Source organism: Lithobates pipiens, unplaced genomic scaffold (genome assembly GCF_037356315.1).
Source record: "Lithobates pipiens isolate NorthernLeopardFrog02 unplaced genomic scaffold, aLitPip1_a1.2 Scaffold_3, whole genome shotgun sequence".
Lineage (NCBI taxonomy): Eukaryota > Metazoa > Chordata > Amphibia > Anura > Ranidae > Lithobates > Lithobates pipiens.
The window spans coordinates 6,625,160-6,651,869 of NW_027507790.1; the positions used below are offsets into that span (position 1 = coordinate 6,625,160).

At 42.6% G+C, this 26,710-nt stretch overlaps 1 protein-coding gene across 1 annotated transcript in view; it reads left to right on the forward strand.

The window, feature by feature from the left end:
- TBC1D10A (TBC1 domain family member 10A) overlaps positions 1 to 26,710 on the forward strand; it is a 118,632-nt gene that overhangs the window by 81,143 nt on the left and 10,779 nt on the right. Inside the window, exons 3-7 of the mRNA XM_077461206.1 lie at positions 155 to 262; positions 1,823 to 1,929; positions 4,128 to 4,242; positions 4,315 to 4,380; positions 16,237 to 16,426. Coding sequence (XP_077317332.1) covers positions 155 to 262; positions 1,823 to 1,929; positions 4,128 to 4,242; positions 4,315 to 4,380; positions 16,237 to 16,426 — 586 coding nt within the window. The remainder of the gene's footprint in view (positions 1 to 154; positions 263 to 1,822; positions 1,930 to 4,127; positions 4,243 to 4,314; positions 4,381 to 16,236; positions 16,427 to 26,710) is intronic.

Consider the following 26,710-nt stretch of genomic DNA (forward strand, 5'->3'; position numbering starts at 1 on the left):
TTCTGATCCCTTTTTATGATGTTACAGGCAAGTTTTCTTTGGAGTGCAATGAGCATCTTCTCCTTACTACATTCGATTTTCAGCCTCTGATTATCACATGGGGACATTTTGTGATTAGGTGATTTTACAGTAACGGGGGGTTTTTGTTCTGCAGATAAAGCTGAGGTGTCATAAGGGAATACCACCATCCTTGCGTGGCAGAGCATGGCAGTACCTTTCTGGAAGCAGAGTAAGGATGGACCAGAGCCCCCATAAATTTTCTGTAAGTATATACTGATGTAAAAAAAATGCTAAATCTAGTTTTAAAGCTGATCTCCAGGCAGAAGCTATATTTAATGCAGTATTATGCATTGACTGAAAAAAAATTGATGCTAATTTTAAACTTGCATCTAAACTGCTGCACCTCTGGAAGGCTTTCTGTGTTTGGATCACATTTCAGAGGCGTTTCACAGGCGGTGAGGAGGCTTTGAGGCCTCCTCACTGCCTGTTGTTACTCCATAAATTGTGCACCAATGCACCACAATTGCATGCATTACAGGTGGTGGCTGGGAGTTTGCTCAGCTGGGTTTAGTGGACTTATTGCAAGTGCAACAGGAGCGATAGTTTGTATGCAAGCACCCCCGTTCGATGCCTTTGCTCAAGCTTGCATTTCTAACAACCCCCCCAACCACAAGTCTGAGTGCTAGATGTATTTTTAAGGGTTAATTTAGGCTTGTGGTTGGGGGGGGGGGGGGGCATTAAAAGCACTCAGTTAAAGTGGTTGTAAACCCTTACAAACCACTTTGACCTACAGGTAAGCCTAGATTAAGGCTTACCTGTAGGTCCAAGAAATGTCTCCTAAACCTATACGGCAGACGCACTGAGTAAGCCGCAGATCGCGGCGATATGCCGCGAGTGTCAGCTCCCGTGCGCATGCACGGGAGTGACATCATCGCTGCTCCTGCGAATCACAGCGCCGGAGCAGCGAAACCCATGGAGACCCACCAAGAAGATGGACGCTCGGAACTATAGGGGACAGCGGTGACTTCGCTGGCTCCTGTGTCCAGTAACACAGGAACTATGCGATGCATAGTAGTCCATTATGCTTTACCTTTGCAGGGAATCAAAGAGTAAGTAAACCTACAGGGTTTACTTCCTCTTTAAACTGCTTTTTTTAGACAGCGTGGCTGCTGGACCCACACATCGACTTCCCCACTGTGCAGCAGGCGCATGCACGCCCCAGTGACTCGTGCATGAAACGACGTACGGATACGTCATTTCGCGCAATAAGACTGTCCTGCCGCAGTATATATGTGGTGGATGGTGCTTAGGTGGTTAATTAGAACTACTGAAGTTGCTCTGACTTTAGAAAAGGTTCTTGTACTACTTCAAGGCGACTTCTATCCGACTTGTGTCCATAGACTGTAATAGAAGTCGCCTCCAAGTCCGATCCTCATTTATATTGATGTGATTTGGAGCCGACATTGCAGGAGGCTAAAAAGTCGTATCAAATCGCAGGAAGTTGCCTGGCAAAGTCGCACAATAAGTTTGCGTGGCTTTCAGGTCACGGAAGTGTGAACCGAGCTTTACATCACCGAGGGCAGTGCTGGACAGAAGACCCAGAAGAGGTTGGAGATCAGTGGTTGTGTGAGCATCACTTGGCTAAAGATTTTTGGATAAGTAGAGGTAGGGATGTTTTTCTTGAGGGTGCAAGACAGAAGACTGGAACTTTTTTAAATTAAGTTTGGAATTTGGCGTTAACGGAAGTAATGCTATGTGGACATATTACTGTGTCGCCTTATTATTTGACTCCAGTGTCCTGATTCTTCTTTTGCTCCCATAGGAGCTGGACTCAATGGCAGGTGATCCTAAATGGCTGGATGTAATAGAACGAGATCTTCACAGGCAGTTTCCTTTCCATGAAATGTTTGTGGCACGAGGGGGTCATGGGTAAGTGTTTCCTGCCTCCTAAAAGAAAAAAGTGTCGATTGTTATTTCCCGATATTCTCTGATAGCCTGTGTTAACTAGCTCAGCTTTCTATATCTTTATGCTGGCATTGGCCCGCATTGCATTATTCAGACTTTTCCTGGCTGCATAACCACATTCTGTTAGGGTTATTGATTTCTACAGGCCTGAGAACAGCAGATATTTTTATTAAATCATACGATGGCCTAATGCCATATTTATTAAGCGTTAAGTGCTGTATTATTAGAAATCTCTTTGCCAACAGTATAGATTGCTTTAACCTTGTGTCTGTCAGTACAGAGTAATTATAGAGCTGTTGCTTTGTATTGTGAAACTAGACAGCAAGCATTCTCTGTGCTTTCTTTGTTCCAAGTAAATGTTTTTAATTTTTTTTATTTTGTATTACTTTTGTTGTTTTTTGATGGAAAAATAATGCAGGAAACATAAATGATCGATTTTTGTAAATGACATCATCCATAACCAGTATATAATCCCAGTATGAAATTTTTATGGCAATTTTGAACGGTCACTGACGAGAGGAAGTACACCAAAGAGAAACATTGGCCTCACAGGCTGTGTAATTGTTCTGGGTCAGCGACTCCAATTATTAAATCCAGCGTATTGGCATGAAAGCCACATAACTGGCAATTTCAGAAGGTCAGCAGTGGTAGTCTTCATGCCTCTCTCATGACAGCTTTCACTTTCACCATAAAAGGGAACAATCGTTTTACTATGGTTAGGATTAAATTGTTACTAGGAAGGAAGATGTGTTGGCTTCATTTTAGAAGACAAGGCAAAGCTATTAACTTTTTACAATTTAAACCCAACTCGGGTTTTTTGTTTTTTTGTTTTTATTTTTATTTTTTTTTCATACAATTCAGTGCTGCCAGCACTTGAAGGGTAAATGGTTGTTAATGCTAACCGGTGCCCGAATCAACACTATGCTGTTGGGATCTATTCCCTTGCTTAAAAATCCTTTGTTTTACTGTTCCTAGTCTGGTTTATAATGATATGAAAAAACTTGTATGAGATGAACATATTTCTAGTAATTATGGGAGGAAAAAAAACTAGACAGATAATTATGGAGATAAAAAGCCACTTGCTTACCTCGGCTGCCTATAGGCACATGTCCATTGCTTACAATACCACTCACTCTGGAGCTCTCCTCTTCTCTCCCCCTGCTCCAGACTGTGGGCACTCTCCCTTGCCATCATCACATACAATGCAGGACAATTGGTCCTGAATTGTATGGGAAGGAGGTAAGCATTTCTAAAGAGTGCCTTAAGCGACCATAGATTATGCGTCTTTCTCTTTCCTTCCACCAATGGGTGAAGGAAAGAAAATCACTAGCAGTAATTGGGGGGGTGGGGGGCACGAGGAGCCTTCCCAGATGGTAGAACACAATGATTACTGTTATCGGTTATGACCACAGGCAGTATACGCATGTAAAAATCTTGACAGGCTGACTGTACCCAAGAGGTTATCTGCCTATGTATGATTGGTCTTGTTGTAGACAATTCATAGTAGTTGATAAATAAGCTAATACAGAAAACAAGTTTATACAACTACTCTCATCTATACTCTATATTAGATTGACATTATAAAGCATGGGTGCTCAACCTGTGGCCCTCCAGCTGTTACACAACAGTCATGCTTGAACTGTCAGCGGATTGCAATGCTTCATGGGACTTGTAGTTCTGCAGCAGCTGAAGGGGCACAGGTTGAGCACCCATGTTAGGCTTAAAATGTACCTGTGCAATGTATTTGCACTTATTCTTGGGAATGTGAAAAACAACCAGGTTTCAGCATGTGGCCTACCCCTTCCCACTTTCTGTGCTTTACCATTGGCTCTTCCTTGTGATAGGCAGATTTGCTGACCAGTAGTAAACCTTTGAAGAGGACAGTCCACAGCTCTCACTCATAGCTTGTTTGCTATATGTAAACCAGAGCTCCGTAGGTTTTTCAGATGACGTATCAGAAAGAAGAGTGAAAGTACAGGCACAGGAAAGTGCTGCTATGAAATGTCATCTCCACCTTTATAAATATAGTGTTGCAGCACATTTGTGTTTTAATTATATACAGCAGTCTAGTTCAAACCTAATTGATGGTCATAATAACAATCCTGTGTTTCAGTGACATAACCCTCGCCTTTTATATAAGAGAGATGTTCTTGTCTTTTTAGCCAGCAAGATCTGTTCAGGGTACTAAAAGCTTACACTCTGTACAGGCCTGATGAAGGATACTGTCAGGCCCAGGCACCCATTGCAGCTGTCCTGCTAATGCACATGCCAGCAGAGGTGAGAAGTCCAGTCCACTGTATGCCAAGTATGAGGTGACCACAAATCTCACAACTCTTGTCTCTTCCACAGCAAGCATTTTGGTGTCTGGTGCAGATCTGCGAGAAGTACCTGCCGGGATATTACAGTGAGAAATTGGTAAGGACAAACTTCACAGTTCTGGCACAGCCACTGTTTTCATTGGAGAGCTGCAGATAAAGATTGGCACCATGCTAGATGCAGAACAAGGGTCATTGAAAGTCGTTATCAGGATTTTGAGTAAGGCTGGGAAAACTACACGGTTTTGAACAAAGGCCTGGCATACAGGACTCTCTCTGTATCCTGAAATAAAAAATAAAAAAACATTAAGTGCGTATGCTAAAAAGAATGAGGTATGGTTTAAAAATTCAGGGGAAAATTGTGTTTTTTTTTATTTAAATTAACGCTTCCTATTTTTAACCGATTTATCCCCTATATATACATGGGTTTCACTTATTGGCTTGGAAGTATATGTTTGCACAGTGCAGCCACCAGCGATTTTAGTCAATCTCTGTAATCAAACCTCTATGATCTAGAAGATACTAGTGATAACAGCAAGCACTTGGGCCTTGTTCATACAGGCGTACCTAAGCTTGCACCCATGCAAGGGCTGTGTTTTGTCTACATGGGGATGCACAGGTGTTCTGTGCATCCCCATGCAGAAGTCTTATTCACATCATGACACAGCCACTGCTCCCAGTTTGAAAGACTTGCGAGTGCGGGTCCCCAAATGCAAGCTGTCTACATTCAGTAGGCTGCACCCACAGAGCTGTCTAATTTTGAACAGCAGCTGTTGACATGAATGGGACTACCTGCATGCGGATGCATGGAGCACTTTCCATGCAGGCAAACGCAGCCCTCGCACAGGTTTACAGGTTCATCCATGTGAACCAGGCGTTAGTGTACAGGCTATGCTTTAATACCCTCTAAGTACTTGCCAGACTGGTAATTAACCCCTATCAAAAGTAGTGACTTTTGTCCTAGGTGTAGCAAAGGTTTATAAAAATGACTGTAGATGGAGACTGATGAGTTATGGTTGGATATGTACAACCTTTGTTGTCTGACAAATATGAAATCATATAATGGTATAGATCACCTTTTTAAAAGGTGCTCTATTATGCCAGTTTCATTGCCTAAAAAAAAAAAAAAAAAAGTTTCAGGTGTCCAGTCATGGCTAATCAGAGGTCTGTGACAGTTCATGCCTGAGAATGGTATTGAACTCCCATTAAATACATTTTTATAAATGTGCCTCTTGCGTGTTTATGCCACAATGTGCTAGTATTAACCCCTCACATTATGACTTGCTGTCAAAGGAAGCCCTCCAGTACTGAGATGTCAGTGCTCAGGTGCTCCTATCTTCTTCCTTATGGGTTTGTGCTGTTTGGCCACTTGAATGGCTGTACTGCATTGACTTCACTCCCAACATGCGCACGGTAGTCACTCATGGCACAGAGCTTGTGCCATAAATGTCTCCTGAGCTGTGCATGGCGCAGCTCTGTGTACATTTACTACTGACCAGCAGTGGGAAGCATTTATGGCTAAAGAGACCATTCGACTCTCTTCTGTCCTAAAAAAAAAAAAAAACCTTCCTGACAGCATTTTTTTTTTATATTTTGAGTTTAGCAGACACAAAAAGCTCACCATTCTGCACCGTGATGCCCAGCTATGAGGTGGTTACAAAACAGCACACCCAAATCCAGGTGCGCTTTAAGCTCAGGATGTCCTTCCTACATCCAGGAACGAAGGCTTGAGAAACAAAACGGAAGAGCCGGCACTTCTGGAAATTCCATCTGTAATCTTTATTTTATCATGACCAGGTTAAAATGAAGGCTGATGCGTTTCGTGACAAACCTTGTTCACGGCACGACACTTCTGTTTTCTTACTCAAATTAGTTAATACCGCTTGAAGAGCTACACATGTTCTTTTATAGTGTGTTCACACACATCTGTCTGTCTATAAGGTGACTAACAAATGCACATTTGAAAAGGTGGCCACAGAAGTAACAATCTGTAAAAACTAGGGGTATATTTATAAAGCTGACAATATGAGATTCAGCAAAAATTCAGTGTAGGTGAATGTGTATGTGTTACTTTACAGTGAATGATTAGTGAGTCTCATTCATGGCGTTATAATTATGCACCATAAACATTGTAACACAGGTTTAGTGATCTGCTATTTCCTACTAATAGTTAATATGACTGACCTTTGACACATGGAAAGGAAAATCTCCATTTGGTTCAAATCTAATTAAAGGCAAATCTGTCTCTTTTTGCAAGAGACTTGGAACCACGGTCAGGTTTTTGTGCTACCCAGCGCTGTCAGAATACACTGATCAGCAGCCACAGATGATGACTGGAGCCACTGGTTGATTAAAAATTTTGCATGTTGAGTGGGGGAGCCCACATACTTATTGAAATGCGGCCAATTCCCGGTGGAGCATCTAAATTTTGATCGGTGTATGGCCAGCTTTACTGCCCCTCATTGGCCTAAAAACTAATGTCTCACCTGGAATGAAAAGAAAGAAAAGGCAAAAATTTTGAGTTGTCACCAGAACCAAAACAGAGTGGGGACATTCATTCCTATGACAACTAAGAGCAGATATTTCTCACATTGGAACATGCTCTCACTTCCTGTTGAATCTACTGGACAGGAAGTGAAGGAGAAGCTCCCTATGAGACAGATGCAAAAAAAAAAAAAAAAAAAGTGGTTTAACTTCCCCTACTCTAGCTAAAAAAAAATGTATACTTTAAAACAGGGGTCACCAAACATTTTAAAGAAAGGGCCAGTTTACTATCCTTCAGCCTTTAGGGGGGCCAGACTGCAAGCAAAGGGCCACATCTGGCCCCACAGCTTAGAGTGTTACTAAACCCACAACATTAAAATCTGTCTATATGTGCAAAATGGTATGCTTTTTATACTCACTGTGGAACTTAAAGCAGAGTGCTCCCACTTCCAGCAACAGATCGCTGCAGATTCTGTAGCGATCTTTGCCATGTCCGGCCCCTCCTTCGTCCCCCCTGCTGTCTTCTGGGATACATCCAGAAGACAGCAGGGACCAGTTAGGGTGCGCATGCACAGTAGGGAGCCAGGCTGTGAAGCCGCAAGGCTTCACTTCCTGATTCCCTTACTGAAGATGCCAGTGTCTCCACCTGGGAGCTGAGGGACAGATCGGCTTCAGGGGAGGACATCGAGGGAGCCCTGGAGTGTCCTTATTTTAAAAGTCAGCAGCTGCAGTATTTGTAGCTGCTGAATTTTGATTAATTTTTTTTTTTGGCGGAACTCTGCTTTATGGAGTTAATTCTCTGCATTGGAAATCTCCTCTTGCCTATACACTCAGCACTTGGACGGACCCTGCAGTTTATCATATGACTGTGGTATACAGATCAGCGAAAAAGGTATATAGTGGCAGTATTTTAATGTAAAAAGATTTATAAGCTGTAGCTACTGTGGGGGGTCAGATTAAGGCTGCTTACACACTGAGGCGCTTTACAGGTGCTATAGCGCCTGTAAAGCACCTTTCCTCTCACTCCGGTGTGAAAGCCAGAGTGCTTTCACACTGGAGTGGTGCGCTGGCAGGATGCCAAAAAAAAGTCCTGCAAGCCGCATATTTGAAGCGCAGTAGGAGCAGTGTATACACTGCTTCTATAGTGCTCCTGCTCATTGAACTCAATGGGAAGTGCTGGCAAAGTGCCACTGCAGCAGCGCTCTGCGGGCGCATTTAACCCTTTCTTAGCAGTTAGCAGGGGTTAAAAGCTCCCTGCTAGCGGCCGGAAAAACGACGGTAAAGTGCCGCTAAAAACAGCGGAGCTTTACCGCCAACGCCCCAGTGTAAAAGCAGCCTTAGGATTCAGTTTGCTTCTTTTTGATCTATACCTGCCTACTCAGTTGTGCCTCTAGTCTTAATCTTATTTTACTTAATCACTTTTTATATATAATTTATGGCTGAGTTCTTCTTAAAGCAGTTTTAATGAACATAGCCTCCATTATTTTTTATTATTTGCAAGTACACTCAAATTTTACAATAGTTTGTCTGCAGTGGCAGCTGAGCTATGTGCATAATAAATAGAACTGTCCTTTTCCTTGGGAAACTAGTGAATACATGTAAATATTGTACATTTTTTCCTTTTAGTTACTCCACTCCAAGGTTAACAGTGGAATTTAGGTTATGTACCAGTATAATGTTCCTAAGGAAACGTGGTTGGAGGAATGTTTCCAATCTCTTGGGATCGAGCATTGTATTGTTATCGCCTGGCTTTGTCTTCTGTGAAGTATTTGTTTTTTGGGTTTTGTAAAAATGACTTTGTTCAATGCGTAATGGCCTTTGACGTTTAGGTAAATGTGTGTACGTATGTGAAAAGGTACAATAACTGGAAACGTAAAACTGGCTATGGAGTCTGCTTTTTTTCATTGAGTACATTAGAGTATATTCACTTTCAGTAGGGTAGCACAGATAAATGCTTTGCACAGGCTTAAAGCGGTTCTGCACCTTAAAAAAAAAAATATTAAAAGCCAGCAGCTACAAATATTGCAGCTGCTGACTTTTAATAAATGGACACTTGCTTGTCCCAGGGTCCAGCGATGTCGGTGGCAGATGACGAGCGATCGCTCGTCTCTCTGCTGCCCCCACCGCCATCCTCTGTCAGGGAATTGGGAATTGAAGCGTTGCGGCTTCACTGCCCGGTTCCCTACTGCGCATGCGCGAGTCACGCTGCGCGTCTCTGCTGGTCCCCGCTGTGTCCTGGGAACTGTGTGTTTCCCAGAACACACCGGGGGGGGCGGGGCATCTGCGGTGGTCTGTCCCGGAAGTGGGTGCAGATACCTGGATTATCCAGGTAACTGCACCCCCCTTCCCCTGAAAGGTGCCGATTGTGGCACCGGAGTGGGGGAGGGATCCGATTAGCGGAACTTCCACTTTAGGGTGGAGAACCGCTTTAAAGTGCATCTCTGGGTAAAGTTAAACCTGTCACTGATCCATTCCGTACACTAATTGGTAAAAGGTTTCAATCGCCAGCGCCTCTTTTGGGAGTGGGGAGACCCATGATCAAAAGCCTAGTCTTACTTGCCTCATCTGGTCACCTTATGGTGATAACGTGTGCAGTAACCTGCTGCCTGAAAGGACTCCCTTCCCCTATATGAAAATTTCACATCAACAAAGCAGTGACATGGGCACCCAAAGAAGGACCTTTAGACTCTACAGGCAGCTTGCATCCAGGGCTGGTCATCTGTCCTGCAGGATTCTGCTATCCTGTCTATAAAGGACATGTGACTGAGGCCGCGTACACACGCGGGGACTGTTCGCCCAACTTTGTCCATCAAACAGTTTCGGCAAACAGTCCGCTCAAAATTAGCATGGACGGACATGGCCACACACGACGTACGAACAGTTTGCTGAAACCGTGCGCGATGACGTGAACGGCACGTACGACGGGACGAAAAATACGACGTCCTATACACTGCATTATAACTTTCGGCGTGTAAAGCCTTTCTGAGCATGCGCGGAACTTAGTTTGACGAACAAGCCTACACACGAGGGGACTGTTCGCTGAAACAAGGTTTCAGCGGACAGTTTTTCGGAAATTCCGAAAAACCTTGTTCAGCGGACTGTTCGCTGAAACTGTCCGCTGAAAGCCCACACACGAGCGGACTGTTTGCCGAAACACTGTTCAGCGGACAAAGTTGGGCGAACAGTCCCCGCGTGTGTACGCGGCCTGAGGCTTTAGACTTGCTTGTCCTTACTTGAAGGACTTCCCTGATTCTATTGTAAACTTTGAGGATGAATTGCTCCGCAGCGGCTGTATCTGTAGAGGTCAGTGAGGGTGTGCTGTTAAAATGTATTTATTTGTTAAGAATATGTAATTATTTGAATGTCCAAATCCTGTCCACATTACTATTTTAAAAAGTAGGAATCATAGGCATGTTGTTTTAGAAACTTGCCTTGACATAGCTCACCCCCTTCATCTAATTTCTCATTTTGGCATGGGGGTTAATAATTGGATGATCCTCAGTTGTACTGGTGTGGAGAGAGGCATTCTTGGCAGTTCTGTTTTTTATTTATTATCATCTTTCCGAGCTTGCGGTTTCTATAATTTTGTTAGCAATGAGAGGTTGTGCAAGTATTCGAATATAAATATTGCTTAACCTTTCTGAATAGCACACACTCAGAGTGTGTAGTGCGGACTCATAATCTATCACTGTTCAAGTACCATCAGACAAGGAAACGTGAGCATAATGTGCTTCTCTGCTTTTATATAAAAATAAAAATAAATTGGTGTTTTATATGTAAAATCCAAAATGAACACCTAAAGAATAAGTTTTGCACTGCATGAAATTTGCTGTTAATGTGTGAATGCCAGCTGCTTGTCCAAATATGTGAAATGTTGTTCACAAACTGTTTAGTAAAAAAAAAAAAACTAAAAATTATTCCACACTTAATGTCACAGCTATCTGAGACTGCAGCAACCTCTATCTGAACACAATATATGTCCATATAAAAACCAAAAGAGAGTTGTGATGTTGTGCTATTCATACAAAGTGCTGTAGTGCTATAAAAAATTCATCAGTATCCACTGCTTAATCAAAAAAAAATCATGTGTGATAAAATTCGTAATACTTAAAGTGCCTCTATGTGCAATAATCAAAGATCATAAAGTGCTTCTGTGCATATCAATCCATCACATCAAAATTCATGAGAGCAAAGCCATCCAGTGCCCATGAAAGATTGTGAATCCATCCATTGCAGAATGATGAGGCAGACCGATGCTGTGATTACAAATATGGACTGCACCTCTTTTCGTGACTGATCGCCACCAATACAAAGCACTTCACCTCCAAATTCTAAGGGGTTAACCAAGCATATGTATCCAGCAGTCCTCAGTAACACAGTCTACACCTTCACAGGATGGCCCCAAAACACCTCGCTATTTGGAAGATATTGGGCCATGGGGTTTTGTTCTGGTTTTCTGAGTGACATCAGCATTTTATCTGTGGTGACGCATTCAAGTTACAGCAGAACTACACTATCTGAGCACCACAAACCAAAAACAATGTTTAATTCATTTTTAATATTCAAAGCAAACTTACCCATTCATCCATGTCTTCATGCTTTATTTTGCTGAGAAATTACTTAGAAAAACACCCCCTAGCATTTCTGGCTGTGGCCATCTTGAATAAGGGCAGATTATTCGTGTAGCATTTACTTCCTGGAATCAATCTGCCCTCATCTCAGGCATGCAGGCAGGAGGGTGTTCTTAGCTGAGAAATCCCCTCCTGAAGACTTTTGGGATGTATGACATAATTTTGCCTAGGCATGAAAACTAGGAAGTAAAGAGAGATGTAAGAAACTGTTTCAGACAAGTCAATCTAATATAGTTTCTACCTGTTTACCAGTGCTAGCAGCATAAGGATTCATAATGGTCAATGTTGATTGAGAGAGTGAAGTTGGACTTTAAGCTCTTGTACACACGGTTGGACATTCCGACAGAAGATGTCCGATCGGACTGTGTTGTCGGATAATCCGACCATGTGTGGGCTACATCGGACTGTTTCCAGCGGAATATCCGACAACAAAGTTTTAGAGCTGGGCTATAAAATTTTCCGACAACATGATCCGATCGGACTTTGTCCGATCATTTGTAAAGAATTCAGATTTGGACAAAGTGCCACGCATGCTCAGGTCAAATTCCTCGACCAAAGCTATTGGCTACTAGCCTGAACATAGTCCCATCGTAACGAAATAACGTCATCACATTATGAACGATCGGATTTTCCGACAACTTTGTCCGACCGTGTGTATGCAACACCAGTTTCGGACAAAATCTGACGGATTTTGTTGTCTGAATGTCCGACCGTGTGTACAAGGGCTAAGAGGTGTGCTGGGGCCATTTTAATCAACAGGGTTTGTTTGTTATTTTGGGTAATCTAGACTTGCACTCATTTAAGGTAAAAGCTGTTTTTAGAATAAGGACCGTAATTAAATAAATAATAGTTTTCCTCCTTTCTTCGTAATAAAAAAATAAATAAAAACTGCATAAATTGTATCCAGATCTACTACCCAAGTAATGCCTGACAAATATGTGATTTTGAAATAACTTTAAGGGACTGAAGTAGTTAACCTGTACTTCTGTGCTGACATTAATTGTGAGGTCCTGTGAGATATCTATGAATAGAACAGAAAATGGAGCAAATAATAAAATAAAAATCTTTCTATATTAAAAAAAAAAAAAAAAAAAAAGTACAGATACTCGAGACATAAAGGCTTGGAATAGTTAACCACTTTAGCCGTGCAGTTTGAAAACCACACTGCAAAAACTGCTGTCAGCCACAGCGCTATTTTAAAACATCGGAGCATGAGGACAGCTGTAGTGGCTCCTGGTTGGGATTCTGGAACTGCTGCAGTTAGCTCCTGGACTACTTTCTGGTCCTGCTACAGAGGGCCCCATAAGAACATTCTCTACAATAGTGTGTCACTGCAATACTGCAATGTATTGCTTATTGACCACAATGATCTGTTGTAGCAGAGATGCAGGGGGGCAGTGGACTAAGTACCCTCCACCCCTCTCCGGATTGATCTGACCCAACCCAACATGAATAGACACTAAATTGTGCTAACTACAATTAACCTACAGTGTAAAAACACACCTGTTTTAAAATGTCGTCAGGTTTCTGTGATGTAAAATAAATGAGGCAAAGATGGATCATTTCACGAAAACCAAACTAAAAAACTAAACTGTGGTTGCATAAATGTGCACACCCTCTTATAACTGGGGATGTAGCTATGTTCAGAATTAAGCAATTGCATTCAAACTCCTTTTAAATAGGAGTCAGTACATCATTTAAAGTGCCTCTGATTAACCTCAAAGTTCAGCTGTTCTAGTAGGTCTTTCCTGACCTTTTCTTGGTCACATCCTACAGCAAAAGCCATGGTCCACATAGAGCTTCCAAAGCACGAGAGGGATCTCATTGTTGAAAGGTATCCATCACTTGGGAGAAGGGTACAAAAGCATTCCAAAGGCATTATAGATACAATGGAACACAGTGAAGGCAGTCACAATTGAAGAAAATATGACACAACAGTGACATTACAAAGAACCGGACATCCCTCCAAAATTGATGAAAAGACCAGAAGAAAATTGGTCAGGGAGGCTGCCAAGGGCCCTACAGCAACATTAAAGAAGCTGCAGGAATATCTGGGAAGTACTGGCCATGTGGTACATGTGACAACAATCTCCCATATTTGTATGTCTGGGCTATGGGGTAGAGTGGCAAGTGGCTTTCATTGGAAGCCTTTTCTTATGAAGACAAACATCCAAGCCCAGTTACATTTTGCAAAAACACATTTGAAGTCTCCCAAAAGCATGTGGGAAAATGTTTTATGGTCTGATGAAACCAAGGTTGAACTTTTTTGGCTGTAATTCCAAAAGATATGTTTGGCACAAAAACACTACACATCACCAAAAGGACACCATACCCACAGTGAAGCATGGTGGTGGCAGCATCATGCTTTTAGGTCTGGTTTCCTTCAGCTGGAACAGGGGCCTTAGTCAAGGTAGAGGGAATTATAAACCGTTCCAAATACCAGTCAATATTGGCACAAAACCTTCAGCCTTCTGCTAGAATGCTGAACATGAAGAGGAACTTCCCAAAGCATACCTCTAAATCAACAAAGGAATGGCTTCACTAGAAGAAGATTAAAGTTTTGGAATGGCCAAGCCAGAGCCCAGACCTGAATCTGATTGAAAATCTGTGGAGTGATCTGAAGAGGACTGTGCACAGGAGATGCCCTCACAATCTGACAGACTGGGTGCTGTAATATAATCAAAAGGTGCTTCAACAAAGCATTAGTTTAAGGTTGTGCACACTTATGCAAACATATTCATTTAGTTTTTTATTTTTGCTTCCCATCACCTAAAAGATTTCGGTTTGTTTTTCATTTGCGTTATACAGTTTATAGGTCACACTTGACAAAATTTCTAACACTCAAACGCTCCTATAGCGTTTGTATGGCATTTAGTATGGGTGTCAGACAGGCCTCAATGAGCTTTTAGTATGGGCATTAGACGGGTGTTTTACAAGCATGAGGAGTTAAAAATGCTCCCCAAACACCCTATGGGCAGTTTTGAAGCTTTTGACGAGCGTTAAAACTGCTCTACAAACGCCTATTCCATTACAGTAAATTAACTAATCTTGATGCCCGCAACTGCCTACAAGTATAGACTTGAATGGGAGGCGTTGAAAGGCATCAAACGCCTCGTGACTCGACACAAGGCTTCAGTTTTGAAGTGACGTGAATGCTTAATATGAACACCACTGTGTGTGTATCTTGTGCATAGGCGTTTTGACGCCTCTCAAATGCCTGCTGTTAATGCCAATGTGAACTCAGCCTAAAGGTGGAAAAAGTTCTGAAATGATATATCTTTGTTCTTATTTTTTTACATCACAGAAACCTGACATTTTAACAGGGTTGTTTAGAATTTTTATATCCACTGTACATAAGCCTTTGTTTAATTCTTATGAAATTTTACATATTTAACGTTCTATGTTACATGAATGAATAAATACATGCATATAGCACATTTTAACTGAGTTTACTTCTGTCTTCTGTAAGATTCCTGTTTACACATGTAATACCTATTTTCACAATTTATTATTTTAAAGTATAACTTAAGGCCAAGGCTTTTTTTTTTTTTTTCTTTTTTTGCGATATTAAAGAGCGATGGCAGCTGGTGCTCAATATTTTTTTGGGGGCAGCAAACCGCGCATGGGAGACCGATGGGAAGGCGGCAATCAGAAGCCTCCTTACCTTAGGAGGCAGATGACAGGGATCCAGGGTAGGGCTGCTGTTCCTCATTCCAGCTGCTCGCTTCAGGGCCATTCCTTCTCCTCCTGGCCGAACAGGAAGGGGGTCGTGAGGCCCGATTGGCCGGGAGGTGAATGAGGAAGACGATGGCGAATATTCGCTATTGTCACACAACTGGGTGGGTTTAGGGCACAGTGCTCTGCACCTCAAGCCTACCCTTTTTTGAAGCCAATTAGAGCCTCAGGCTCTAATCATGTGCTTTAAAAACAAAACAAAAAAACACCCCATTGAAATCTATCAGTCCGGCTCTCTGCATGTAGATTAGGGGCCAGGCACATAAATTAGGGGGGCGATGCCCCGCCGCCACTCGTGAAGAGGGATTACAACAGAGGTTTTCATTGCGTTCTATGCCCCGGTTGGGGACATTCACCCCCTTGATTTATCCTGGTGACCATAATCGCCAAGGGTGAAAATGAAGAAAGATTCCAAATTGTTTGTCACCAGAACAGGAATAGAGGGGAAATCTTCCCAATGGGGGCACTAGTTCTGGTCATTTCCCCTCTCTTACTGTTTTAGCTAAGTGAAGGGAAATCTCAACAGGACAGAGATGGCAAAAAAAAAAATTGACAATCCAAAATGAGACGTTTTTACTTTAGTTCTATTTTAAAGTTCACCTTTCATAACAGATTACATATTACTAAATGAGCAGCCCGCTGTTACAATTAAACAAACAAAAAAAAAATTGAATATGACTTTGCCTACCCAGCTGCGTCATTTATTCACAGAGGTCTGTCAATTTTAAAACTCCAAGTACCAACAGTCTTTGTTGCCGTCTGCTTGTAATTCTCCAAGAACTACCAGGGCGCTGCTGAACGTTCTAGGTAGTTCATGGGTCCTTCTTGTCATTCAGTTACTGCCTGTCCGTACGTGGTATGGCCAGACGGCTACACTGACAGTCTGCAGGATCCATTCATTTCACCCGTGTAATGCTCTGAAGGCTCCTAATGAAAAAAAATAATGTATTTTTTTTTTTTTTTACCTGCAAAAAAGATGTGCATAAATTATTAGTTTTGTTTCTTTTGTAAAGGTGAACTTGGACTTCAAATTAAGTGATGCCCATTGAATTATTTTTCAGCTAAACTTTTGCCTTTTTTTATTTTACATTTTTTCCTTGTACCAGGAAGCGATTCAGTTGGATGGAAGGATTCTGTTTGCACTGCTTCGTAAAGTATCTACAGTGGCCTACAAACACTTGAGCAAGCAGAAGATTGACCCCATCTTATATATGACAGAATGGTTCATGTGTGCATTTTCACGGACGCTTCCCTGGAGTTCTGTTTTGCGAGTGTGGGACATGTTCTTCAGTGAAGGTAATTATTATTATTTATATATATATATATATATATATATATATATATATATATATATATATATATATATATATATATATATATTAATATAAACTTTTTTTAAAGCTGTTTATTGATTTTTACAGACGATCTTGCATACAAAAAAAAAAAACTTTTGTTGTCCAACACAATGCATAGAAGGTCCATGCACTCAAACAAGCAATAAACGATGAACAAGAATAATTATCATCCTGCATGTCTCTTAATGTTATTAAATGTATAGTTACAAGGAATTGTATAGTTCAGTGGTCATCAACCCTGTCCTCAGGGGCCACTAACAGGGCAGGTTTGCAAGACAACTGAAATACATCACAGGTGATATCATTTGCTGCTCAGTGATTGCACTATTCTAGTCTGTATCTCCCCCAAGGTAATACATAAAACCTGGCCTGTTAGTGGGCCCTGAGGACAGGGTTGATGACCACTGGTATAGGTGACAGATTTTTGAATCTGTGAAATAGTAAGAAATCAATAGGATGGTTAGCGTGACCAAAGAATATAGCTAGCTTATTTACATTGGTGTGAGGGTCAGAGGGCTAGCTGTCCATCTGCCCCAAACTTTATGAAATGTTTTAGTTCTTTTCCGAGTCTCAGATGTGAGTTGAAATAACGGTAGAGTTGTTGATTGATTTCAACCAAAGGGGTCTCATTGGGTACTGCAATCGCTTCCATGATAATAACATGGACTTCTTTGCATAAAAATATATAAGATGCAGAGTCATTTCTTAGCATCAGAGGGGATAGCCAGGTCACCAAAGATGCCCAGGAGGCAGTTCTTGGGATTCATACTGTTTGGTAGACCTAATGCAGAGGAAATAAAGGAACCTATATCTGTCCAGAAGTCCTGAACCACCAGGCAGGTCCAGAAACCGTGTAGGAAATTGGCAGTTTGGCCACATCCTCTAAAACATTCAGCAGAGGGGGGTGAAGGTAATTTTATGTAATTCTCTGTAGCTCTATTGAAAAGCTTTGCTTCTTTATATGTCAATAGGTGTACTGTGTTAGCCAGCAATGGCAGCAGTGAAGCAAATATGTATTTAGTACTTTTTGTTCATGCCAGAAAATGACGTATGAACATTTATGAATGTTTATGAAAACCTGCACCCCTAAATATATTGTTGGGATGTTTAAAAGTTAAGGTGGGGGTCCGACCACCACTGAAAAAATTAAGCCAGCAGCTACACATACTGCAGCTGCTGACTGTTTCCATCAGCTGTTGGGTGCATGCCGCCGCCGCCATTGCGAATAAGGGAACCAGGCAGTGAAGCCTTGCGGCGTCACGTCGGGAACCCTACTGAGCATGTGTGAGGCTCCGCTCCTCTCTCCTACTGGCCCAGCGGCCGGGGAAGGAGGAGAGAGCCCGGATGGTGACATCAATACCCATGGCTGAGGCTTCCCGAAGTGGAGAAAGCATACCTGTGAAAGATGGGTATCCTAAAATATGGCACCTAAGGGGGGAAGGAGTACAAGGAGCAGAAGTTCCACTTTTGGGTGGAACTCCGCATTAAGGTAGGGTAGAGAGGGGGACACATGTTTCTTTCTAGAAGAGATTACCTAGCCGTGACCTTTCCTGTGAATTGCTGAGCTGCACTCGTGCAGTACAGTAAAGCAAATTGTGTGAAATTGGAGAAAAGCTGTATTTTGTAGCTTACAGTGAAGCTGCCCTTATGACTCATATCTGATGCACTGTACTGTCTTCACCTAGGGCATTCTCGGTGTGCTGCCAGCTCAGAGTGTGAGGCGTGCGGTGGCCTTGTTAGATGGGCAGGATTGATGCTGCAAGGAGCTGTTACTCATTATAGGGTGTGTGACTAGCGCTGCTTGTCTCTACATGCATTTCCAGGACAAGTGAGGAGCACAGTGTCTCTGTTCTGGCTAGTGTCATTTAGCACATGTTGTCTGTGTCACACCCCTCCTGTTTTTGCCATTTAAAGGACAAATGCATTTAAAGTAAAAAATGACTTTAAGTACATTATTAAAAATGGGTATTATTTATACAGGATATATATAGCGCCAACAAAATTGTGCAGTGCTTTATAATGTAAAGGGCAACAGTATGATTATAATATAGTTCAATACAGAAGGAATAGGAGAGCCCTGCTCATTGGGCTTATAATCCTAAAGGGTACTAAAAATACTATGAATATCGCAATATATTTGTATTCCCACAAAATCGAGGTGGTATTTACATATGCTATACCACCTTAATTCTTTAAGTGCGCTGTTCTGGTTAATAAAATATTACATAATCGTCTTTAAATGCTTAGTATTTCTATTTATAAGATACCTCAACTTCCTGTGCTCTCTTGGGGGATATACTTCCTCAGTAAACCATGTTGGCTGGAGGAATAAAAAGGGGAACATAAGACAATCCATCTGTCTTCAGGCATCTTATGGCAAATTCCTAACCTGAAAGTGAGAAGTACCTCGCTGTATGGAAATTTTTATATATAGGTTAAGCGATTTGGTTTTAATAGTGTTTTTAAGCAGCTCCCCTCAAAAGTGCTAACTTAACCACTTTCAGACCGGACCATTTTGCTGGTCAATGACCAGAGGTCTTTTTACAATTTGGCACTGCGCTGCTTTAACTGGTAATTGCGCGGTCATGCAATGTTGTACCCAAACAAAATTTGTGTCCTTTTCTTCCCACAAATAGAGCTTTCTTTTGATGGTATTTGATTGCCTCTGCGATTTTTATTTTTTGCGATATAAACGTAAAAAGACCGCAAATTTTGAAAAAAAAATGATATTTTCTACTTTTTGTTATTAGAAAAATCCAATAAACTCAATTTTAGTCATACATTTAGGCCAAAATGTATTCAGCCACATGTCTTTGGTAAAAAAAAGTCAATAACTGTATATTTATTGGTTTGCGCAAAAGTTGTCACATCTACAAACTAAGGTACGTTTTCTGGAATTTACGCAGCTTTTAGTTTACGACTGCCTATCTCATTTCTTGAGGTGCTAAAATGGCAGGGCAGTACAAAACCCCCCCCAAATGACCCCATTTTGGAAAGTAGACCCCCTAAGGAAATTGATAAGTGGCATGTTGAGCCCATTGAATATTTAATTTTTTTGCCTCAAGCGATTGAATAATGACAAAAAAAATAATTTTTTTTTTTTTTACACAAAGTTGTCACTAAATTATATATTGCTCACACATGCCATGGGCATATGTGAAATGACACCCCAAAATAAATTCTGCTGCTTCTCCTGAGTACGGGGATACCACATATGTGGGACTTTTTGGGAGCCTAGCCGCGTACGGGGCCCCGAAAGCCAAGAACCGCCTTCAGGTTTTCTAAGGGCGTAAATATTTGACTTCACTCCTCACTACCTATTACAGTTTTGAAGGCTATAAAATGCCAAGATGGCACAAAACCCCCACAAATGACCCCATTTTAGAAAGTAGACACCCCAAGCTATTTGCTGAGAGGCATGTTGAGTCCATGGAATATTTTATATTTTGCCACAAGTTGCGGGAAAATTACAAACTTTTTTTTTTTTAATTTTTTTTTTCACAAAGTTGTCACTAAATGATATATTGCTCACGCATGCCATGGGCATATGTGAAATGACACCCCAAAATAAATTCTGCTGCTTCTCCTGAGTACGGGGATACCACATATGTGGGACTTTTTGGGAGCCTAGCCGCGTACGGGGCCCCGAAAACCAAGCACCGCCTTCAGGCTTTCTAAGGGCGTTACAGTTTTGAAGGCCATAAAATGCCAAGATGGCACAAACCCCCCCCAAATGACCCCATTTTGGAAAGTAGACACCCCTAAATTTAGGGGTACACTAGTGAGACTAGGTAATAAATGGCGGGTGCCCTGAAACTATAAAAAAAATAACTAACCAACCAGCGTCACCTGTAACAGTTATATGGTGATCACTGGTGAAAGGGTTAACTAGGGGGCAATCAGGGGGCTTTATGCGGTAGTATATGGGGGTCCCTGGCGCTATAAAAAGCTGCGGCGAACCTAAATACCTACCTGCCCAACTAGCGTCACCTGTGACACTAATACAGCGATCAGAAAAATGATCGCTTATTAGGCTGGGTTCACACTGGAGCGATGCAGGAACGCCACAAATCCGCGGCGGGTTCCCGCATCGCATGCCTCCCGGCGGCAGTTCACACTGTCCTATGCGAACTGCTGGGAGTGTCAGTGAAATGTTAATGACACCCCCAGATCAGTTCGCATATTGCAGTGCGATCTGCAAACTCGGATCGCATGGTGTGAACACCCATGCGATCCGATTCTGCTGCGGACCAAAAAAAGGGTCCCGTGCGAATTTGCGGCGGGTGCGAGACGCAAATTCAGCCATACTATCTGTATGGCTGAACTCGAATCGCACAGAGATCGGATGTGATTTGCACTGCAGTGCGGTGCGAATCACATTCGTTCTCATAAACCGCTGCAATGTGAACCCAGCCTTAGTGACACTGGTGACGGGGGGTGATCACGGGGTTAAACCTTTATTGGGGGGGTTAGGGGGGTACATTAGAACTAAAGGGGGCTAACCCTAACTGCCCTAACAGTTATTACAGTCACAAATGACACCAATGCAAAAAAAAAAAAAAATGACATTGGTGTCACTGTGACTGGGGGGCAGGGGTAATTGGGGGGGTGATCGGGGGGTGTGAGTGTGCCTGGCATGTTCTACTGTGTAGTGTCGTGTTGGTGCAACTCACCGATCCTCTCTCCTCGGTGTCGGAACGAAAAATACCGACACGGAGGAGAGATTACATCACTTCCTCTCCTGTGTTTACATTACAGGAGAGGAAGTGATGTCACGGAGCATTTCTATTCGTCGGGAGCGATCGCGAGGGGGTGGCCATGAATGAATGGCCGCCCCCTCATCCCGGATCGCTCCCGAACGAATACCGACCGCCGCAGGCACCGGGGGGGGCCCGATCGGGCCCCCCACCCGCGGGAAGGCAGGGACGTATATATACGCCCATATGCCTGCCCGTGCCATTCTGTCGACGTATATCGTCGTGCGGCGGTCGGCAAGTGGTTAAAGAGAGAGTCCCGCAAAATTATTATAATTTTTTTTACAAATACTGCAGCTGTTGACTTTTAAAATAAGGACACTCACCTGTCCCAGGGTCCAGCGATGTTGGCACCCGAGGCCGACCGTCCCTCGGTCCTCGGATGCTGCCATCGCCATCTTCGGTATGGGAATCTGGAAATGAAGCGTTGTGGCTTCACTTCCTGGTTCCCTACTGCACATGTGCGAGTCGAGCCACGCAATGAGAATGGTCCGCACTATCTCTGGGAACAGTGTGTGTCCCAGCAGACAGCTTGGCAGGACAGGAAGAGGCATAGACTCCCGTGGGAGTCTATGCCCGGAAGTGGGTGCAAATACCTGTCTTAGACCGGTATATGCACCCCCTCCCCCCTGATGCCAAATGTGACACCGGAGAGGGGGAGGGTTCCGAAAAAGTGGAGGTTCAATTTAAACTGATTTTGGGGTGTGTGATTCTAGGGGGCGCTATGAATCTAGTAACAATCTAGCTACAACAATATATTAAAGTTCATAGTGCTAAACAATTCATATAATATGCATGACATATGTGCTTAGAAAAATTGACAGTAAAGTAAATATTTCATCAAAACAAAAGTTCATATATTAGTTGTGATATGGCTTCTTCACTCTTTACACCGTCACCAATGGCAAAAACTTCATATAAATCACCCGGTGGATGTGAGTGAAAGGCCTACTCTCTGTGACCTCTTTAACTAAAAAGGTCGGTTTAGGCTGTGTTTTATGGGTCCGGAATGTTGCTGATGTACCGGATATATGGATAAAGCGTGGAACCTTGTTGTCTCCACCGCAGTTACCCATTAAAAAACAGATAAACATGAGACCAAAGCGTTTAATATAAAATAGTGGTTAAAAAAAACTAAAGCCAAATGTCCACTTACATAAGTTGATGCCTTAGCCTGGTACTGAGGATAATAGCGGAAGTCACAAATGGATGATTCAGCCATTAAGCTTCCACTTGTAGGACCGGCATGCATTCCACCGCCGTGGAAACAGTGTGTCAAACCACTTTAGACAATTTCACAACAGGGACCCAACACTATACTTTTTATGGAATAGATGGCGTTAAACATTGGAGAGGGAACAATCTTAAAAGAGCAGTTTTACAAAATGAAATGGCTATATAAATTGGACAGTTTACAGCCCGCTGGCATGAACATAGAAGTACCGTAGATCTAAATTGCTTTCTAACCAATGATTCATTAGAAAATTATATGTATTCATTAACCACTACAATACAGGGCACTTTCACCCCCTTCCTTCCCAGCCCAATTTTCAGCTTTCAGCGCTCTAGCGCTTTCAGTGACAATTGCGCGGTCATGCTACACTGTACCCAAATGAAATTGTTATCATTTTGTTCGCACAAATAGAGCTTTATTTTGGTGTTATTTATTCACGACTCCGTTTTTTTTTTTTTTTTTGCGATATAAGCGCAAAAATAGCGGAAATTTGGAAAAAAAACAATATTTTCTTTTTTCTATTTGAAAAGAAATCCAATAAAATCAAATTTTGTCATAAATTTAAGCCAAAATGTATTCTGCTACATGTTTTTGGTAAAAAAAATTCCGTTAAGTGTATAATAATTGGTTTGTGTGATCACAGACATATGTTCGCAAATGATCATGTACATATGTGTGCAGGTGATCACGTACATATGTGTGCAGATAATCATTGGGACATGTGATTTTAGTGGGACATATGTGGGGGACATGTTTTTATTATTAGGGACATGTGTTTTTATTATTTGGGGACATGTATGTTTTGGGGACATGTGTGTTTTGGGGACATATGTGGGGACTGTGTTTGTACTGTGTGGTGTGTTGTGTGTTTACACTACACTGATGATCAGTGAGTAAAAAGCTGTAAAAAGCAGCCCATACTCACTGATCATCAGCCGGCTGCAGCGTTCTGCTCTCCTCTCCTCAGCGGTGACTTCCGTGTGAGGAGAGGAGAGCCGATTGCCTAGCAACCGGCTGTTTGTTTACATCACATGACGGCCGTGATTGGACACGGCCGTCATGTGATCAGGAGGGCCAATCACAGAGCCCCCCTGCCGATCTGAGATGTGCCGTGTCCGGGTGACACGAGCACATCGGGATCGCGCCGCTGCGCGGGCGCGCGCGATCCCGCTACTCCTGAAGGACGTTCCTGAACGTCCTATCAGGAGTAGACGGCTCCCACCCGGCCGTATATATGCATTGGCCGGATGGGAAGTGGTTAAACATAGGCGTCCTTTATACATATAGGGGGGTTGTCATATTGCCAGGTTCAGCAAGATTCCTGACCCACAAAGCACAGCCTAAACCGACCTTCTTCTTAGTTAGAGGTCATGGTGGTCTGGTGATTAGGCCTTTCACTCACATCCACCGGGTGATTTATATGAAAGTTTTTGCCATTGGTGACTGTGTAAAGATTGAAGTCGTATCACAACTAATATATGGACTTTTGTCATATAAGCACATATGTCATGAATTGTTTAGCACTATGCACTTTAATATATTGTTGTAGCTAGATTGTTACTAGATTCATAGCGCCCCCTATACCCACACACCCCAAATTCCTAACCTGACTAGTCCAAGAATGCGACCATAGATCCACTGCATGAAAGTACAGAACAGCAAATGTAGTCCGAGAAAAACAAAAATGCTTTTGGTGCTGGCACGTTAAAGCTATTTGTCAAGATCTGTGTATACCAGGTTTTTAAAGTCAATGCCTCTCAACTGTTTGATTCTCGAAAGATGTTCTGCATTTGACTGTATAAAAGGGTAAATTTCACCCATACAAATCCAGGGTTCAGAGACAATTTAATTATACTGCCACCTACGGGTGGATTTAAAAAAAGAAAAAACTGACCAGATCAGTTTAACTCTTCCCACACCCAGCTTGCCTACGTGGTGTGTTTGGTTTTTTTGTTTTGTTTCCAAGAGGATAGATGCCCTTTCTTGACTGAGAAAAATGTAAAGGCCAACTCCAGGAAAATTAAGAAGATTCAACCTTTGCCCTCCGTTTGACGTCCCTTCCTTCAGATCTGCCTTGGACACCCTCATTACGATGTAAATGGGGGTAGGAATACTCTACATGTGGCTTTTCCATTTGGCCTGTGCACTGCAGCCTGAGTGTTTACTAAGGTAGTGGCCCCTGTGCTAACCTTCCTGCACTCCTATCTTGGGATATCTGTATGACCTCCTGTTGCGTCCACCCAGGTTCTGTCTGATAATGTGATGTGGACCGTTCAGACCTTGAAAAAGTTCTGCTCTGGAACGCATTGCTTGGAATCTTATACTAGACATAGCTCAACTCTGGTGACCCCCCCTCCAATAGACTTTGTGTGGCCTGGCTGGAGCTGTCAAACTGACCTCACCGCCTCCATTGCTCGGGGTGCAGGACAGGCTCGGTCAGACCTTGGCTTTGATCTATCATACTCTTCTCCTACCGACTCTCCCACTCCTCCTTCATATCGCCCACCCGTTCAGTGTAGTTTGTCATCTCATTCACAAGAAACATTTGTTCCATAGTTGTGATTTTGGGTGCCATATTGTTGAAAACCAACTCCACTCTGTATATGGGCAGACTTCAACAAAATGGCCCCAGCAATGGAGACATTGGCTTGGCAGGAAGCCAGTCTCCTGCTGATGGAGAGCTTAGGTAGAGATGTCCTATCCAGGCCTTTCGGAGTGCAACTCTACAGACGTTCTGCAGGATTGGTGTATGCTGGCCTATCCTCCTTTCTAGAAACGTCACAGCGTGCCCACCCCGCCCCCAAGCCTGTCTGAACCCGAGCACTATTTGGCCGTCCTGGGGCCCCCCCACACTGGTGAAATGCCAGGGCCTAGTCGTGAGTCTGACTGCTGCAACCCTGGTAGTTCTGCCACTGCCCCACACCCAGAAGTGTTCCAGGACCTTTGTTGGCAGATAATGAGATCTTCTGATGAGAGCAGTAGAGCCCGATGTACGCCTTTCCTTTCTTTGAAACCCATCCCTCATCTGCTCCATAGAATCCAGAGATACTCACTCATAGCTCCTGGATTGGCCCAAGCAAATGTAGTACTCTGATCTGATCAATGAGCTCTCCTAAGCGGTCTAAATCGGCCTTTCTTAACCTTTTTACCATGGAGGAACTGCTAAATTTCATTGTCGTTTTGGGGAACCACACAAATATGATGATATCTACAGCTCATTGTATATTATTTTTTAATATATTCTTATTCAAAGAATCATGTACATCAATACAAGCAGTGTAACAATCACTTAAGTGACCTAAATGCAGAATCACATTAATGTACAGGCATCCATGTTGAATTACTTGATGAATACCCCGTTTTATGTCATACAACATACTGTATGCCAACTAACCTGACCCCCTTAAAAGAAAGAATGCCCTATTATGCTTATGATCACTGTGGTGCCCCTATACAATGCTCCTTACATTTGTAAACTTTTGTAAGTTATGTGAGTAACAAAAATAAATTCTCTGCTAGCCCCCCCCACCCCACCACCACCAACATTCTTTCATTAGGACTACAGGAGGGCTCTCATATAGCTTTCCCTGTTCAACCTCCTGTAACTCGTGGGATTTGAATTTGATTTTCTCTGCACTTATATATATATATATATATATATATATATTTATTTTCACTCAAAAGGTTGTTTTCCTTGTTGCCATCATCATTGCAAGGCAGGTTTCTGAGCTAGTGGCTTTGGGCTTTATGACCCAGTCACCTTCCTAAGGCAGTTTCAGCCTTTCACCTCAACCAAGACATTTGTTCTTCAATCCCTATGTTTAGCTCCAGTACATAAAGACCTTTTTTTTCATGGTCTGGATATATTTTGTGCTGTGTGAGTTTACCTCGCAACTTCTGATTCCTTCAGAAAGATGACTCCCTTTTGTTATTACCAGATGCTCCCCCACAAGGCTGTCACTGGGTTTTATGTCCTTCAGTTTTATAAAGTGGACATTCAGGCCTCATCTGATGCCAGCTTTGAGTGTAAGGTCCTCCAGGCAGCTCCTAGTTCTTTTGGATCTGTTGTGTGAGCATGTTAGTGTTATTGTTCACCTTTCCTTTGGACTTTTGGATGTCCCAGTTGTCTCTGAATTGTGCCTACCTCAATAAGCAATATTATCATTTTTTTTTTTGGGGGGGGGGGGGGGATTTTTGTACTTGCCATAAAATCCTTTTCTTGGAATTCATTGAAGGG